Source organism: Rhipicephalus sanguineus, chromosome 1 (genome assembly GCF_013339695.2).
Source record: "Rhipicephalus sanguineus isolate Rsan-2018 chromosome 1, BIME_Rsan_1.4, whole genome shotgun sequence".
In the NCBI taxonomy this organism is placed as follows: Eukaryota; Metazoa; Arthropoda; class Arachnida; order Ixodida; family Ixodidae; genus Rhipicephalus; species Rhipicephalus sanguineus.
The window spans coordinates 155,285,329-155,302,423 of record NC_051176.1 but is presented as its reverse complement, the minus strand read 5'-3'; the positions used below and the strand labels follow the sequence as shown (position 1 = coordinate 155,302,423).

Sequence of the window (17,095 nt, the reverse complement as noted above, 5' to 3'; positions counted from 1 at the left end):
TGGTTGGATTCGCCCGACAATGAAAGCAAGGAACATGAGTGTCTGCCAATTACTGCAGATGGCTAATAGAATATAGATTCTGATATTTGATATGATGCAAAGAATTGTGAAAATGATGTTTTTCCTAAATGTAAAGTGTCGCTCTCTATTGCACATTTGCCCATTCAATGGTGGCACCAGTCATTATTCAAGCAATAACGAAGCGCGAGCCCCAAATGCTAGGGCTTGTCTCTTGTGTGTGATTTTTTTCACAAGAGATATGTTTAAGTCAAATACAATAAAACTCTTCCGTAGTAAAGTTACAATTACGAAAAAGGTCCCTACAAACATGCAAAAATAATCAAAGGATAGAACACAATATGTTGTGTGTCAAGGGCGTCAACAGCAATAGTGAAAATATAATGAACTAGCGCTTGACAACTGCAACATATGTTCTACAATGTTTTACACGTTCCCTAGTCTACTTGTAGGTGTGTACATGGAACACAAACACCCTTTATTGGGGCAGAATTGAAGCGTGTACCAAATTTGGCATTAAAAAAAAAAGCAAGACCGCCATAAAAAAAAACATGGACAGAACTTGAGCAGTAAGCAGTAACTTGCGCAGAAGACTGCATGTCTCAAAATTTGTACATGTTAAAGTGCACCAAAAAATTTGTTTCTTCTTAAAAATGCGTGTGTTGCATTTATATTATTTATTAATTAATTACATTATTTATTTATTTAAAAGTACCTTACAGGCCCTTAGAGGCATTGCATAAGAGGGGTAATACAAGAAAATGTTTAAAACGTGTACAGTAATTTCAAAACAAAAGAAACGGGTATATACATACATAAAGAAATGAGAACAACAAAAACATGTTACAGTAACATATGCAGGAATGTAGTGAACATTATGTTCGATGATATGCAACAAGAAGGCAAGAAAAAATATACTTTGAATCATGACAGCTCACTTACACGATAAACTCTGGCACATAAAATACGAACAATATAATTACAGAATGAACGCGACATAACTTGGCTATCACAAAAAAAATGTTTTTGTAAAATTGCACACAAATAACAATAAAGGCTAGGAAAAGAACATTGTAATAGCTATGGTGTCAAGCATTATTTTAAGAAATATGTGATTAGTAGATGCTTGAAGTTTTCTTGGTTACTCTTGGAAGCTATCCCTAGTAGCACGCAATGTTGCCACAACGTCGAAGCAAATTTCTCAATGTGGCAGCAATGTTGTGTCAATATTTGGTGCTACTAAGGATGGTGTTCGGAAGGTCGTTCCAAAGGTGACTGGCTCTTAGAAGAGCAGAATAGTTAAATGAATTAGTCTTCCCGCAAATGTGCATGAAATTGAACTGATTGTATAAACGTTGGGACCTGCATTGTGGAGTTTCAAGCTGCAAAAATGACGATGCTGTGTTATAGATGCACAGTAGACTCTCAGTAAACAAAAATCTGTTAAACGGAACTGCTGCTTAAATGGAACAACTTCCTCTAATATGATCGGTGTCATACTTGACGCGTGTCGTGTCTTCCCTCTAGCCTGGACGTTAATTCTCACAGGGCAAGCAGGGAACGCGGTTGACAGCCAGGCGAGCGTTGGATAGCTAATTTTAGGGCCACTTTGTCGTGCGCGTCTCAAAGGCAGTTTTCAAATTGAAAGAAAATTAGGAGCGTTGAGTCTGCAAGTGTCGATAATGGAGAATCAGACGCTCTTAGATATTTCTTGTATACATACTTCATCAACATGTATATAATTGTAAATTGTGTATATAGTTCATCAAAATTGCAAATTAATAAAACATTGTGTATTTATGTACATATAACGACGTGTGTCACGTCTTCAAATGATGGTAGAGGACTTGTACGGAAGATTTACGCATTTTCCCGATCTTCTCCAAGCCAGCTCCTCAATCATCATTCACTTCGTGGATATGGCGTGATTTTTCTGGTCCCTTCAGATTCCATTCAACAATAGTCTTCAGTATTTATGAAATAATGATAGCAGGGCGATATCCCGATGATTATGCAAAGGATGAAGTGATAAGTCGAGTTTAATTTGTGTAATGCTTTTGTTATATAGTCATAGCAACGTGAAATGAAACGTGCAGCCCTATTTTGTACAGATTCAAGTTTTTCGATTAGATATTTCTGATGGGGAGACCAAACATGCTGCGTACTCAAGCTGAGGTTGTGTAAATGCTATGTAAGCTAGTGTACGAATATCGTTAGTAGCATGATACAACTTGCGGCGTATGTAGCCTAATGATCTGCCCTGCCACGGTGGTCTAGTGGTTATGGCGCTCGACTACTGACTTGAGGGTCGCGGGATCGAATCCCAGCTGCGGCGGCTGCATTTTCGATGGAGGCGAAAATGTTTGAGGCCCGTGTACTTAGATTTAGGTGCACGTTAAAGAACCCCAGGTGGTCAAAATTTCCGGAGCCCTCCACTACGGCGTCTCTCATAATCATATCGTGGTTTTGGGATGTTAGACCCCAGATATTATTAGCCTAATGATCTGGAAGCATTGGGGCACGTGTATTCAATGAGAGTTGACCACGAAAAGGTAGAAGATAGATAAACACCAAGATATTTATATTGTGTGTCATGCAGGATATTTGCGTTACTTATATGGTACAATAAGGTAGATGTAGTACGCTTGCGGCTAAAACAAATGATTTTACATTTAGAAATATTAAAGGGGTTGTGAAACGTTTTCCGAAAATTTTTCAACTATGTGTGTATTCGGAATTCCCCCCCGGCCATCCATTCAATACTATAGACGGTTTCAAGATTGCGACAGCAGGAGCACGTGGTGTACCCCAAGAAACCTCCGGTCACCTCATTTATTATTCTGCAACACCGAAGCGTAAAGTGTGTTTTTAAGATTTGTCAGAGTAAGGGAATACTCTTTTTCCAGTTTCACATAAAAGAAAGGTGCTTATAGTTAAACACTAACTCTTTTAGTGTTGTGTGTAGCTTAGAAGAATATTTAATTGAAATATTTTGCTAGAAACAGGGAGAAAAGTGTTGAAACTCTGCGGGCTACTCGTGAAGGCTTTTGTTCCCCGCCAATCCTGCTAGCCTACGCCAGAGCAGGAAACCGGAAGCGGTCCAGGGTCTGTGTTAGTAAACAGTGAAACCCTCTATACCTCGACTCGTTTCATTGTCCGGGTTCATTTAATAACTATAAAATCACACTTACGATTTCCCAGCTCACGCTCCCCTCAACTGTACAGCTGACGTCTCTAAGTCAGCCAATGAAAAGTCTCTGTTGTCGACAAAACATGGCGATGCAGCGATGTTTGCTGAGTCATAGTTGGCCGAGATTCATAGCATCATACCATCTCAATTGTGACGCCGGCAGCTTGTGAAAGCGAACGTTGTTTACACTTTGATAAGTTGTACGGCACTGTCTGACGACGCACACGGTTGGCATAGCGAGGACTAAGCCACCTAAAACACGCCGTAACACACAACCTAATGCAACCAGAAAGAAAAAACTGGGACGTTGCACCGTGCAAGTGAAGGCAAGAATACACACATGAAGGAGCCCAGATGTACTTGAAAGTGGAAGCAAGCAGATCAAGTGCTGTACTTACACAGTATACAACTCAGGGCGCAAAAGTTGCTGTGCTATTTGTTTCTTTTCTAGGTTCCTATAAGTAAATTATTTTAGAGCAAAAGAAAGCTAACGCTGTGTTTATAACTTCCCTTAGCATGACATCACACATTAGTGCCTATGGCGGCCAGTAGTGCCGCATAGTCGTTTAGGAGCCCAAGAAAACTATTTCAAACGGGCGTCATTAATTATAGACTGAATATAGCGCCGGAATATTTTGGAATCGGCAGGTCTAATTCTCGTTGAAGCAGGAAAAATTACAACCGGGCAGCTTCATTTTCTTTTCACGACCCCTTTAAGCTTCATTAGCCAAGTGTTACACCAAAGTGAAACAAATTCCAGATCTCTCTGGAGGGCTTGGTGATCTTGGTGACCGTCTTCAGTCTTAATAGGACAATAGAGAACGCAGTCATCTGCGAAAATGCCCACGTGTGAGGAAATATTACTCGGTAAGTCATTAATGCAAATAAGAAATAGTAATGGCCCAAGAACGCTTCCCTGTGGTACACCTGAAGTAATGTAAGAAAGAGGAGAGGAAAAATGATTAAGTACTGTTAGTTGCTGATGATTGCACAATAAATTACGAATCCATGTTAGGGTGAGAGAGTCTAGTTTGAGAACAGATTTCAAAATCAAGCGGCGATGTGCTACAAGATCAAACGCTTTTGAAAAATCTAGAAAAGCACAGTCAGTTTGTAGACCCTTGTCCATGTTAGCGTGTAAATCGGTTGTTAATTCAAATAATTGCGCCTCGCATGAGAAATTCCTTCGAAATCTGTGTTGATTAGTAAAGAAAAAATTGTCAGCTTCCAGGTGGCTGTAGACGTTGGATGCAATTATATGTTCTAGCATTTTACAGCAGATAGATTTTAATGATATTGGACAGTAATCTGCTGGTGAGCATTTGTTACCCGACTTAAATATGGGTATAACCTTAGCTATCTTCCAGTTTAAGGGTAGCATGCCTGTCTCTAATGATTGTATGAAGATATGTGTCAGGATTTGACTGGACACTATGACCATGTTTTTCAGGATTTTAGAATTAATATCGTCGACGCCACAGTATAACTTGAGGTTATTTATTAGGCATGCGACACCTTCAACTGTTACTTCTATAGGTGACATATACCGGTAGTTTAATTCTGGTAGTTCCGAAAGTGCAGACTGATCTTCTGTGGTGAATATAGAAGAAAAATAAGAATTCAAAGTTGAAGCACAGCGAACATCTGAGAGTGGAGTGTTATTGTCGTGTAAAGAAATGCTATTGTGGTCGTCATCTGGGCTTATGATGTGCCAGAACTTTCTGATATTAGATTTTAGAAGAGATGGTAAGTATTCATCTTTAGCTCAAGATAGGACAGAACAGTAAAGTTTTAGGCTTTCCTTGTACTTGTCCCAAGCTGCTTGCGTGCTCTAGCGCTTAGCGCTATTGTAGTGTCGTTTTTTTCTGTTGCATAGTAAACATAGTGATTTGGTGAACCACGGGTTAGACTTGTCATTAGCTATTTCAATAAGGAGGACATACTGGTTAACCAGGGCAGTTATCTTATTCTTGAAGAGAGTTCAGCTCTCATCAACAGATCGGCTGTTAAATGAAGGTAGTAACACATGGGAAAAGAACAAATCTAATTTGGAATTTATATCACTGTAATTGGCTTTATTGTAATCATGCTTTTTTTTAACTGGCAAAACCTGTAAAAGATGAGGGAATGTTAAAGGGACACTAAAGGCAAATAAAAATTTATGTCACAGTAAAAGGTCAAGGTTTGAGAATGACTAAAACGTCAATATTATCAATAGCAGTGCTCTAGTAATCGAGAAATAAAGGTAAATGTAGGACACTGTATGCGCCACCAGTGGGACGTTTTGGAACGAGCCCGATGATGTCAAGAGTCCGAAGTACAAATTATCAGTAGTACTCAAGCTACTTATGATAAAAGAACATTCCAAGCATTGCAAGACGTAATAAAATGCTGCTTGTGTGTTTCTGTTTGAGTCACAGAAAAAAAGAACTTGATGTTACAGAGGAGAACGGCGTGGGTTGTGCAAAAGTTCCGTTTTCACAGGGCTGCACTCCGCTTGTGCGGTTGAGTCTTAGTGCTAGTTTCGTGATCGCGTACTGCTGCGTGTGCCTTGCACGCTCATGAAAGTCGCTGTAACAGAAAATTCGACAAAATGCCATGTCAATCGATGTTGTGCAATGTGCCCTTCAGAGCAGAAACCACAGCGTCGGCTGCCAGGCAGTAAAGGCAGGCAACGTTGGGCAAGGCAAATGCAACATCAGGAGGGCTTTTCAGGTGTGCTAACACTGTGCGGACCACTTAAACATGACTTTCATTCAAAATAAGCATTTACTTGGCATGAAACAAGAACTACGAGGTTTCTGGAATGCCATTTCAACAATAAACGTCGACTGAACATTTGCCTTTAGTGTCCCTTTAACACTTTTGTGACCGCGGAAAAATCGGTTGTTTTTGGCTAGTCCAGGAAATATTTTTTTTCCTGCCACAGAAAATAATTGATGCTAAAGGGTAGGGTATCAAATGATAGAGGAAAAATTGGCCTTTCCAACAGTATTAATTCCAAACAACCGATTTATTTTGAATATAATAAAAAAATTATCAAAGAAAAAAAAATGCATCAAAAAGAACAAGATTCATAAAAACATCAATGCTACTCTGCAAAGGGTAAACATTAAAAAAATTGAAATATATACGTTTTGAGTGCAAAGCCCTCGTAGAATAATAGTGGAAATATAAGCTCTGTAAGTATAAAGATTATTTACATAAATACAAGAATATAGGCACTAGTGCCTACCATGCCACCGCGCGATGCAGTTTCTCGACGCGGTGAAACAAAGGCTGGCTGCACGTTTCGAAAAAAAAAAATTTTTTTCTGTTGAACTTTATAGCATAGTTTGCAGTTCCGGTATTTTCAATTTTCCTGTGTATTCGTTGAAATGAACAGTGTAGCCTGTTCCAAATCTGCAAAAATCCATAATTGTACCCTCATTTGACCTCTTTCTCCCTCATATACTGCCGCATACCATACCGACCTTCAGATTTCACCATTTTCTCATCCACTGAAAGGTTCCGACAGAGTTAAAAAATAGCGTAGAAGAATCGTTCATGTGTGGCAATAGAGAAGACACGTGGTGAAGCTTCTCGTGGGATGTGACGGTCGTCTTCTTCAGATCAGAGACACTCAAGAAGCCTTGAACCTTTTCCATGGCATCACTAACGGTGGACAAAGGCCTGGAAATATGTGTCGTTGACACCAACACCAATGCAAGCGCGGGACTTCAACGATTACCATGTACGCATGGAGTGCGAAGAACTCGCTCATCTTCTCTTCAGCAACCTTCCTCCATGGATCCGTCCCTCTCACTGTATCTTGGCTTTTCGAAAGTATGCATCCACTCATACTTATCTGTGGGGTTGCATATCTCTCTGACGACTTCTGTGGTGAAAAACAACAAGAAGACGCCGGAGCGTTGGGTCAAAGTCCAAACAACATGTAGCACACCGGAGCGTTGGGTCAAAGTCCACTCTGCGCCGTCTTTGCGGAGAGAACTGCGCTCTTTCTGCAGCCGGCGCCAAATGCTCCTGCCCGAATGAAGTAAAACCTTGCAGATAAGAGCTGTTATTTTTAGTACGCACCGGATACGCTTACATCGACGCGCGGAAGCGATAAAACGACCCAAGGAGAAGACGAAACTTACCGGCGGATAGCTGCTGATGTTCCGGGGAGGTTTGACGCACTTTCGCCGTCCGTACTGAAGCCTGGCGAATCGAAGTCGTCTTCCGTGTCTGTGCTGCTACCATCATCCAGAGATTACCGCTCAGATTAATCGGAATCCGTCGAAATTCGCCATTTCTGTGGAGCACCCGCAAGCGATGTCTACGTGAAGTCTGAAACAATGAGCGCTCACCTAACCGACTGCGAATGAGCTTTAAAAATCTCCCCGTGATGGAAAAAAGAAACTCCCAACCAAAACTTATAAAGAACATGTTATTTTACCCTTTGTATTGCGTTAGCTGTCCAGAACTGCTCAGAGAGTGCCAAAACTTGAACTTGAAATCATCGATAACATACTATTGATGGGAATAGGTGCGGTCACGAAAGTGTTAAGTGTTACTGGCAGTAGAGAATGATCACCAAGTCCGTCAAAAGAAACAATTTGGTCAATTGTCTCAGGTGCATTTGTGAGAATCAAATCTAAGGTACTGTTACCAAATGTAGGTTGTGTAATAACTTGAAAAAGTTTACTATCTAAGGCAAAATTGATAAACTCTGTTGATGTGTTACACAATGAAGTTAATTTCACCCAGTCAATCAGAGGAAAATTGAAGACTCCCAGAAGATAGATAGCATCACACGGGTGAAGCTTTGTCACTGAATTTATGCTGCAACGCAAGTCGTTAACAAATGAAGAATTAGACTTCGGAGGCTGGTAACGCACACACAGCAGTACGTGCATGCAGCCCAGGTAATTTTAGGTTAGAATTTGAGTTTGCCGCTTAGGACGGGAGTGCTGTTTTTATTCCGAGGAGGAGACCGCCGCCTCTGATTTTTTCGGTCACACCTGTAAATGTTACAGTTCTGAACAGTCCAATATTTCTTTGTTAGCGATATCCGGGTACAACCAAGTTCCAGTTACTGCTACTATGTCAGATCTACCGTCTTCAAGAAAGGAAGAAAGCTGGTCGCGTTTGCACACTAGGCTTCGAATGTTAGTGAATGATAATGATACTGGAGGAAAGGCATGACAGGAGTTCCACCAATTATGGCTTCTTGGGCATGTGCTGCCCTTGAACTATTTACTTGAAAAAATAACAGTGTTAATAGTGGTATCAAATATGCACTATGTCTTGTTATCTATGCGCAGTCTATCAACAGTTAGATTAAAAGGCTTATGTGTCATCGTGAATGCATTAAGCTGCCTTCTTGCCTGCCGTGTAGCTGGGGAAAAATCTTCACTTGTAGCAAAAGGCATTCCCACTGATGCTACCGAGGACTTCTGATTTGGAGCAATTTTCGGAGCAGCAAAATTTCCGTTTTGGAGCACTTTGGAGCAGCAAAATTTTCATTTTGGAGCACTTTGGAGCAGATAATTTTGCATCTGGGAGCACTTTGGAGCAGCGAATTTTACATCCTGGAGTGCAATACAGAAGCATATTGCATTAACATTCAAGCACCTGAGTATTATTACGGAGCTCTGATGAAGGCTAGAAATATTTCGATTCATTGCAAATCTCATGGAAAAAATCAACTCAGGAGCATAGGCGTGCGCACAGGGGGGGGGGGGGGGGGGGGGCAGGGGGGGCGGCCGCCCCCTCCAATCACCTAAGAGGAGGGGCGCAAAATCTGCCCCGTACATTGACCCCTGCGATAGCAATTATATGGACACTCTCGGCGGATTTTTGCCGTCGCCGTTGCTGTAATTTTCCGTATAAAGTCCAAATTAATAACATCATCACGAGCATTCTAGCCGCGGGTAAAAGCTCGCGAGCGCTGGCGACGAACGCGGCTGAAGCGGAGATTAAACTAGCCGGCCGTCTGTCTCCGCCGCACGGACAACGCATGAAATAACATCTTCCCGCGTGCGGGCCTGCCGTCGATTGCTCATCAGAGGAAACGCCCTGCCCGTCTTTCGTAAGAAGCATGAAGGGACGCCAGGGGATCGGAAGGGGGGGGGGGAGCGCATCGTTCGAAGGGCGCAGTCGCTTGCGCGCGCGCTATCTCGAGGCATCAGGAGACGGCTCGTAAACTTGCTGTGTTCTCAACGCTTACTTCGCGTTTAGAGAACTCGGAGCAAGAAAACGCTTCGGTTCCTGGAGGGGCCATATTCGCTTAAACCAGCGTTTTGTCGAGCTCGCGAGATCGGATCCAAAAGAGTTAGCTGCTAGTCTTACTTCGTTTCACAATACAATTTTTTGGTATCGCATTCATTGCTTCGCTCTTAAGCGAAACTGAATTTTTTTAACCATTAGCTATTGACCCCCGAAAGCGAGGGGCGGACGTGTAACATGGCGTAGCCGCTTCACTGTGGGCCGTCAGCGACGGGCCCGCTACTGACAGCTGCGCATTTGCGGCTGCTCCGACCAGGAGATATGATTTTACTAATGAGATGACATTTTTAAAAAAGCAAGCAAAAAATTCGAATTGGAACCCTAGCACGTGAGCTCGAAAGGGCAGGGCCTTTTAGGGGGTATTTACCGCAGAGTGATTAGAAACTCGGACGCGTGCTGGCGGAAGGGAAAAAGCTGTTCTGGATGATGGTCCATGGATAAAGTATATCTGAGGAAAAGTGTCAACGCGTTTCCACCGTTCGCGTGCTCTTCCATAAACGCGAAGCAAGGAAAATTAGATGTTGTTCCATATATATATACTGCTAGCGATCCCAGATTTCATTCCGCGATGTCCGGAAACAGAAGTGACAGACATTTTAGCAGCACACATGTAGTAGTTATTACTGAACACTGCTTTCCTTATGTGCCGTGCGACGCTTGAAACGAGCTATCAACAGCGTTTCTGGAACAGACGACGTCCGCCGATGAATCGCCGTCCCACTTTCTCGCTACCGATAGGCCTAGACGTCACGAGCCTCTGCGGAGAGCGCGTTTTTGCTGTCGAGCCGACTTGCAGAACAGAAGCTGCGTCGGCACCGTGCATGGCATCGTGGCTTACTCGGAACGCACGCGCGAGCGCTATTTATTCAGCGGAATAATTCTTGGTCCATGATTGCGACTTTATTGGCAGCCCCAAGATCGAGCTGCACATGTTCTGACGCGCCGGCGGTGCGATTGCCGGTGATAGACGCCCCCAAACCCGAGACTTTGGCGCAGTTTGGCACAAATTTCGTCGATATTATCAGGATGGCGCAGTAAATACAATTTGGCGCACTTTGGCGCAGGAGTGGAATCACTGCATTCCTTTAAGCTAGCATGCTGATGCAAGAATGATTTCTTTGCCCTTAAAAAAAGTGAGTTTTGCTATGATTGGCCTGTATTTATAGTAAATGTACCTGCCCAGTCTATGAACACATTCAAATTGGTTGTTTGTCACAGTAATGTGAAGCTTCCCTGAGCAGAACTTCGTTATTTTTTGTTCAGACACTACCCAGTCATCATTGTGGGAGTCTTTATTCCAAAAAACTAGGCTTGAGCGAATATTCGAGCACTTTGGATATTCGAAAGAATATTACAGTATTCGAATTGAAATTATTGGAATTTTCAAAGTATTCGAAATGAATGAATAGGTCCATGTTAGTCCGCACGTAACCCCCTATAAAGGTGGTTTCACTGCAGTGAAGGGGTGCTACACTGAATACACCTTTCCAGGGAAAATCCCCACTGGCGCGAAGCCCCACTGCAAGGTTAAATGAACATACTATTACCCTCACATCAATTCACCATTTTGTTAAGCTTAAAATCTTGCTTTACCAGCTTATATGCTCTAGGTTATAGAAAATTTTAAAACGTAATTTCACAGGTTATCACTGGCATTCTACCGAAATTCAAATCCTGGTACTATTCAAAGTTGCTTCCACTTCCCTTTGAACCAAAAAGAATGACATTTGCACATGCTTTGTTTCAGTTAAAAACTATGTTGTGCTGGTTAGCTGGGGCATGACAAATATGCAAATTTTTCTTTATAATATGTGATATATGGGTCACTGTCCCAGCCTTGGCGCTCGAACATCTGAGATTTGAATGAAAAAAATCTAGGACTCTCTATCCAAAGCAAGAAGTCTTCCGCCAAAATATTTTTAGCGAGAAAAATTTTTCAGTGCCACAAACCACATGTGCAGTTTTTCGAAAAGCTTGAAACTATGTCTCGTAAAAAGTTTTCAAAAAAATCTTTTCTTTCTAAATTAGGCTAGGACAAAATTTTCCCTACAGAACGATCGTAGGCTTTTCATTTAAAACAAGTTTCACGAACGTTTACGCCTTCGTGGGTTTATGCAGCCTTAAATATGGACAATATGGCTCGTATTGGGGATTTTTTCATAAAAAGGAGATATTCAGTGAAATGTAATATTTTGTATTAACTGATCGCCAGGAAGTTTTACTGTAGCCAAAAAATAGTTTGAGACGTATATGGCATGAAATGGTGCATACAGCTGGCGACAAAGTTGCAAAAAAGTTCATTTTCGCACATGTGTTGTCGTAAATTTAACATTGAGGTGGTTTAAGTAAAATTATGCTGAATAGCACATTTACTATCAACATTAGTTGTCACTGACTGAAAAAAGTTTATCAAATTACTTTTTGTTTTAAGCAAGAAAAAATATTTTTGAAGTTGTGTTCTGTCGGTGTCTGTTCTTGGTCGTGTTTTGTCTTTGCAGGAACGCGTCCAGTGGCAAGTACAACCTACGTGGGCGCGAAACGTTTGACAACTGGTCAGTAACACTGCACAAGTTAGATACAGTACTGTTATTTTCAGCAGTTTGCTGTGGTGATCTGCTAAGAGTTTCCAAAGCTGCTATTCTGGCATTGAGACGCCTAATTTCATTCTCTGTGGTTGTGCACCTCTCCCTATTAGAGCCAACTTATTTCAAAAACTGACTAGCCAAGCTTTTCTTACCTTTGGTCAATGGGAGTTTGAACTGCAGGCTTGGTAGCATCATAATCTGAGATTCCAAAGACAAGAGTAATACAAGGCATCCAAGCACTGAAGTTCCACCGTACACTTCTGAATACATCACTCATAAAAAGCCAATCTTTTAGTACCTCCCAATGATGGTCAGGACTGGTTAAAAATTGTTTTATTTTCCTATACATTTCCGTCCATGTTATGTACAGCCCCCCCCCCCCCCCCCCCCCCCCCCCCTTGCAATGCACATGTGGCCCTCACCGGCTTCTTTTATGCTTGACTTTCTTGAAAGGTACCTCCTGCTTCTGCTGAGCCCGAAGCCTGGCCAGCTTCTGTGAGCGCAAACGCTTTTCTTTCACCTTCTCTCTCAACTTCTTCCGCTTCTTGCGTCGCTGCATCATCACTTCAAAGTCTGACAGCTTTCGCTTCTTCGCTTTCTTATCCTCCTGCTCTTCCTCTGTCTTACCCTTGTGCTTCAGTGGTGGTGACCCTTTTCTTGTTTGCCCACTTTGTTGCTTGTGGTGCTGTAGTTTCCTCTGCACATTAGGCTTGCCAGTTGCAGTGCCACTTCCCTTTTTATTAGCTCTTTTGGCTTGTGGTGGTGTGTCTGCAACACAAACAAGGTATACTCAGGTGCTTATTCCTGTAACCTGCCACAGAATGTACAGACAGCAGCTGTGTATACAACTGCACATAGCATTTATTATACCAGCTATAACATTACAGTGCATGCAGGGAGAGCTTTCGAGGTATGTTTAAGTACAGTCGCCGACCGATAAATCGGACACCGATAATTCAGACATGCTTGGTAATTCGGACAGTCGCGCGGCACCGCCGATGATCCCATAGAAGTAATGTGTAAAGACGACCGATATTTCGGACAGCTGCGAGATCTACATTCGATAATCCGGACACTGTCCGAGACTGTCGCGCACACCGAATCGCCAGCCATTATCTCCTCCGGCACCCGTATCATACCAAGTATGGCCTCAAACATCAAAATGAAAGCTAATTGGTGATCTATGAGGCTTTATTTCGATCGCTACTTTATGCCTCAGAGATTTGAGATTAGAAATGCCGATCTTGGAGGCACTGGTCAACTGTGGGAAATCGTATCCACATCGCGAACATCCTACATTCCAGCATTCCGGTTCCTGTATCCCCCGTGCTGCGCTGCTATCGCCGCCATTCTGTCGAATGCGTCTGCGGTAAAGCGTTTTGCGTGCGCGTTCATTCATTTTTATCTTGAGACTTGCTTTATTTTACGCTCTGCTGTCTCAAAAGATCCGAGTTAAATGGCGCCAACGGTGTCCTCACAGCCAGCGACGAAGGCCGCACCGACGACAACGAAACGCAGCAGATACAGTCAACTGCAGATTTTTCAGATGCCCGATTTTCCGGACATGCTCGAAAATTCGGACGCTTTCGCGGCACCGTCACCAGCCCCATAGACGTCAATGGTCAAGAACCTCGGAAATTTCGGACGCTAAAACTCTTCGGCGTCCGATTTTTCGGACTTTCTACCCAAATTGCATGTCCAAAAGGCAATAATTGAAGCCTCCACTTCTGCCGCTTCTATCATCTCGTAGCTTCGAACCAGCGCTTTCGCGAGTCGACCTGTTTACGACAGTAGCAGAGTCCGAAAGTCAGCTTTGTCGCGATGCCGAAGTGTTATGGGGTGAAGCGGACCGGAAGTTCAAAGGGGCCGCTATCACGGCGCCGTGCGGCGATGTCTTTACGGATAAGCAATGGAAATGCACGGAGGCGTGATGGCGGCAGGTGGCAAACGCGCCAGTATGGCACAGTCGCTGACAAGCCTTACGATGAGCATCTTCAGTCAACTGCTCGATAGTGCATGTGGCCTGGTGCAGTTGCATGTGTAGTGCATGCATTTAATAGGCGAGCACCCAAACGCGCCGCGCCGCCATTCATGCTGCCTCTTTGTGCGACCGCTAAGTGCGCCGCACAGACACGTTGCCTTCACGAATGAAAGCAGCTCATCATCGTACAGCGATCACATCACACTGGCGGAGATACAGGCGGACTTGGTTGCACGTGAGCGGAAGTGCGGGCAGCAACGTATTAACAACTTTTTTCGGCCACCGGGACCCTGAATTGTCAATAAAAGTACTTTTTTTTTTTCTGACGCATTCTGTTTTTTCGGACATTCGATAATTCGGACTTATTTACGTTCCCCGTGGAGTCCAAATTATCGGTCGTCGACTGTACCATATGAAGGCTAATAGTACCAGCAAAATTTGTTATCTTCAAAATGCATTTTGGCAATAAAGAACAAGGCTGAGGAGTAGGATCCTAGCAGGGGCGTAGCCCGGGGGAGGGGGTTCAAACCCCCCCGAAAAATTTTCAATTTTGCTTGAGTATATATACACACACACATACAAACGCACGCACGAACATTCACAAAGTATGATTGAACGGGTACTACTGCTTGTAGCAGTAGCACTGTTACCCGTCTTATACAGTGAACTCCCATTAAGACGAACTGGTTAAGACGAATTCTCGCTTATGCCGAACAGAGAACCATTTGTTTGGTTTCCCATAGACTCAACGGGAAAAAAATTCGCTTAAGACCGCCCAACTGTACTCTTCTGTTAAGACGAACTTTAGCGGTGATCGGCTGGCGATTATGCGAAATGAACACTGCAGTCTTGGTGGAGCATTCAGGCGACCTAGAAAAAGCAAGAAAGAAAAAAAAAAAGCCCCTATCCCCCTCAACCCCAGCCAGCGCATGGGGGAGGTGCAGGCTTCATCAGCAAAGAAAGCAACAAAAAGAGTAGGGGGATTTACAACTGGGACCCCCAAGCCATTGGGGGTCCTTTTGTATCCCCCCCCCTCCCCGTTCCTGGGTTTCCCAGCTGGAGTACAAAGGAGAACAGAACACATGAGCTTGGGAGCAGTCTGAGGGGAGCAGTCTGAGTACAATGGCGGCCAAGCACATTTTTGTGGTCACAGAGGTAATATACTGACTCTAGAAGAAAAGCATTTGCACAATTAAAAACACGCGGATATTGTTTTATGTTTATTTTGAATACTTTTACGAAAGAATACGACGGCTATTTATGCAATTTACTCTGCGCAGAAAGGAACGTTTGCACGCTGGTTTACTAGATGGCGCCACCTTATCAACACCAACATTCGAGAGTGCGCTTGCGGCCGATTGCGCCGGTTTCCGCGTCGTGTATCTCATAGTTGTCATAGTGTCCCGTTGTGTGCGTTTTCTGTTGCCATGTACCACTCGCCTTCATGTGACAGCCCTTTTTTCCTTTAAGCTGAAACCTTCAATGCAAACCAGCACAGACGGCAAAGAAGAGATGAGACAAGCACTGAAAGTTACGTAACTAGGCGCAACCGAAGTTTTTTTTTTAGTCTTTTCAACGGCGATAAAATTTCGTGTGCCGTGTATCTTTAGTTTTAATTGAAGCTTTCGGGGGACGTCTCACTCACATTCGCCGCTGCGCGCTGCAATCGACATTGTTCTGCTTATGGCACTCTGCGCTGAAGTACGGCAGCAATGAGCTGAAAAAGAATGTGGATACAGGTGTCTCGTCATTGGAAGTCGAAGCACTGCGCGACCACGGCCTACGCACGTTGCTTCGAGCTGCGAATCTGTGGAGTAACCCTTGTGCCAGCGAACGGAGAAACTTTATTCGTTAGGCATTATTGGCAGGGCGTGCCTAGTAAAAACCATGTACAAACAGGTGGAAATCTTAACTGTTATCAATCGGGCCAGCTGCACAGACAACGCTACACTAACACACGGCTTCATGCATCAATACGCAGCTGATGTTACCTGAATAGCGCGTAGATGGCTTAGGTTAGTAGATTAAAACTGATTACTACCGTCAAATATAGCGAGCGTCTCGGGGTCTGGCAACGTTCGTTTTGTTCCATCATGGCGGAACCCATGCAGTTATAGGTTTCAATGCATGGGCCCTATGGGGAGCTTTACCTCTAGAGAGTACAGTCGATCCCGGATATATCGAACTTGGATATATCGAATTATTGGCTATATCGAACAGTTGAGAAATCCCCTTGAATTTCCCATGCAAAAGTATGGGGCTGGTGTGCACGTATATCGAACTCCCGCACAGCGAAACATCCGCTATATCAAAGGCTGCCCCGCGCCGAAGTGCAGAAAGTGCATTTTTCCTAACAAATGAGGTGTTTTTTTTTTCGAAATGGGTCAAATCCATCCAAACAGAATTTGAGAAAACGGCAAAAATTTGCTATGCAACCTAAACACAACGCTGTCAAAGCTATTCTATGATATGTTTTACATGTCGGCTAGGGGAAGTTTCAGGCCACAATCAAATAAAAAATATGCAGCAGATTTCACCATTACTATTAGCATGATAACTTTGGATTTGGCTCATATTGAATTGACACATTGAATTCAATGCGGTATTCTTTAAAAAACTATTGAAATTGACCTTCAAGAGTGGTATGATGGAGTTCTGACGGAAAAGCCATAGGCAACAGTGCTTCAAGAGCACTACACACGAACAGTAGGTGAGTCGTCCCCACAGCACAAGCAGCTGTCTTCAAGTTCTTCTGAATGATCATTATTTTCTTGGGAGCGCATGAGGACATTTACGAAATACCCAAGGTCTTCATTCTCTTGCCATGAATTGCCAAAATGCTTCACAAGAAGGCTTGTCACATCTTTCAGTTTCATCTCGTTCACATGGTGGGTGTAGAGTGCGCATTGTACGGGTGCTTGTGCAAGCGACCTTCCCCTCTTTAGGACGGGCACAAAATTCGATACGGAAACCTTGTAGTGGGGTTCCGCTCTAATTTTAGGACTTCTACAAGCTGCATTTCTTTGAATGTAGAAGATCTTGGTTTCAGTT

General features: G+C 43.3%; 2 protein-coding genes across 2 annotated transcripts in view; one reads left to right on the top strand and one right to left on the bottom strand.

Annotated features, from left to right (window-relative positions):
* Positions 1-17,095, top strand: part of LOC119400563 (uncharacterized) — a 273,061-nt gene that overhangs the window by 17,544 nt on the left and 238,422 nt on the right. The gene's annotated exons all lie outside the window — the stretch shown is intronic.
* Positions 12,455-17,095, bottom strand: part of LOC119400638 (suppressor of SWI4 1 homolog) — a 30,333-nt gene continuing 25,692 nt past the window's right edge. Inside the window, exon 8 of the mRNA XM_037667675.2 lies at positions 12,455-12,831. Within this exon, the coding sequence (XP_037523603.1) occupies positions 12,482-12,831 (350 nt within the window). The 3' untranslated portion in view covers positions 12,455-12,481. The remainder of the gene's footprint in view (positions 12,832-17,095) is intronic.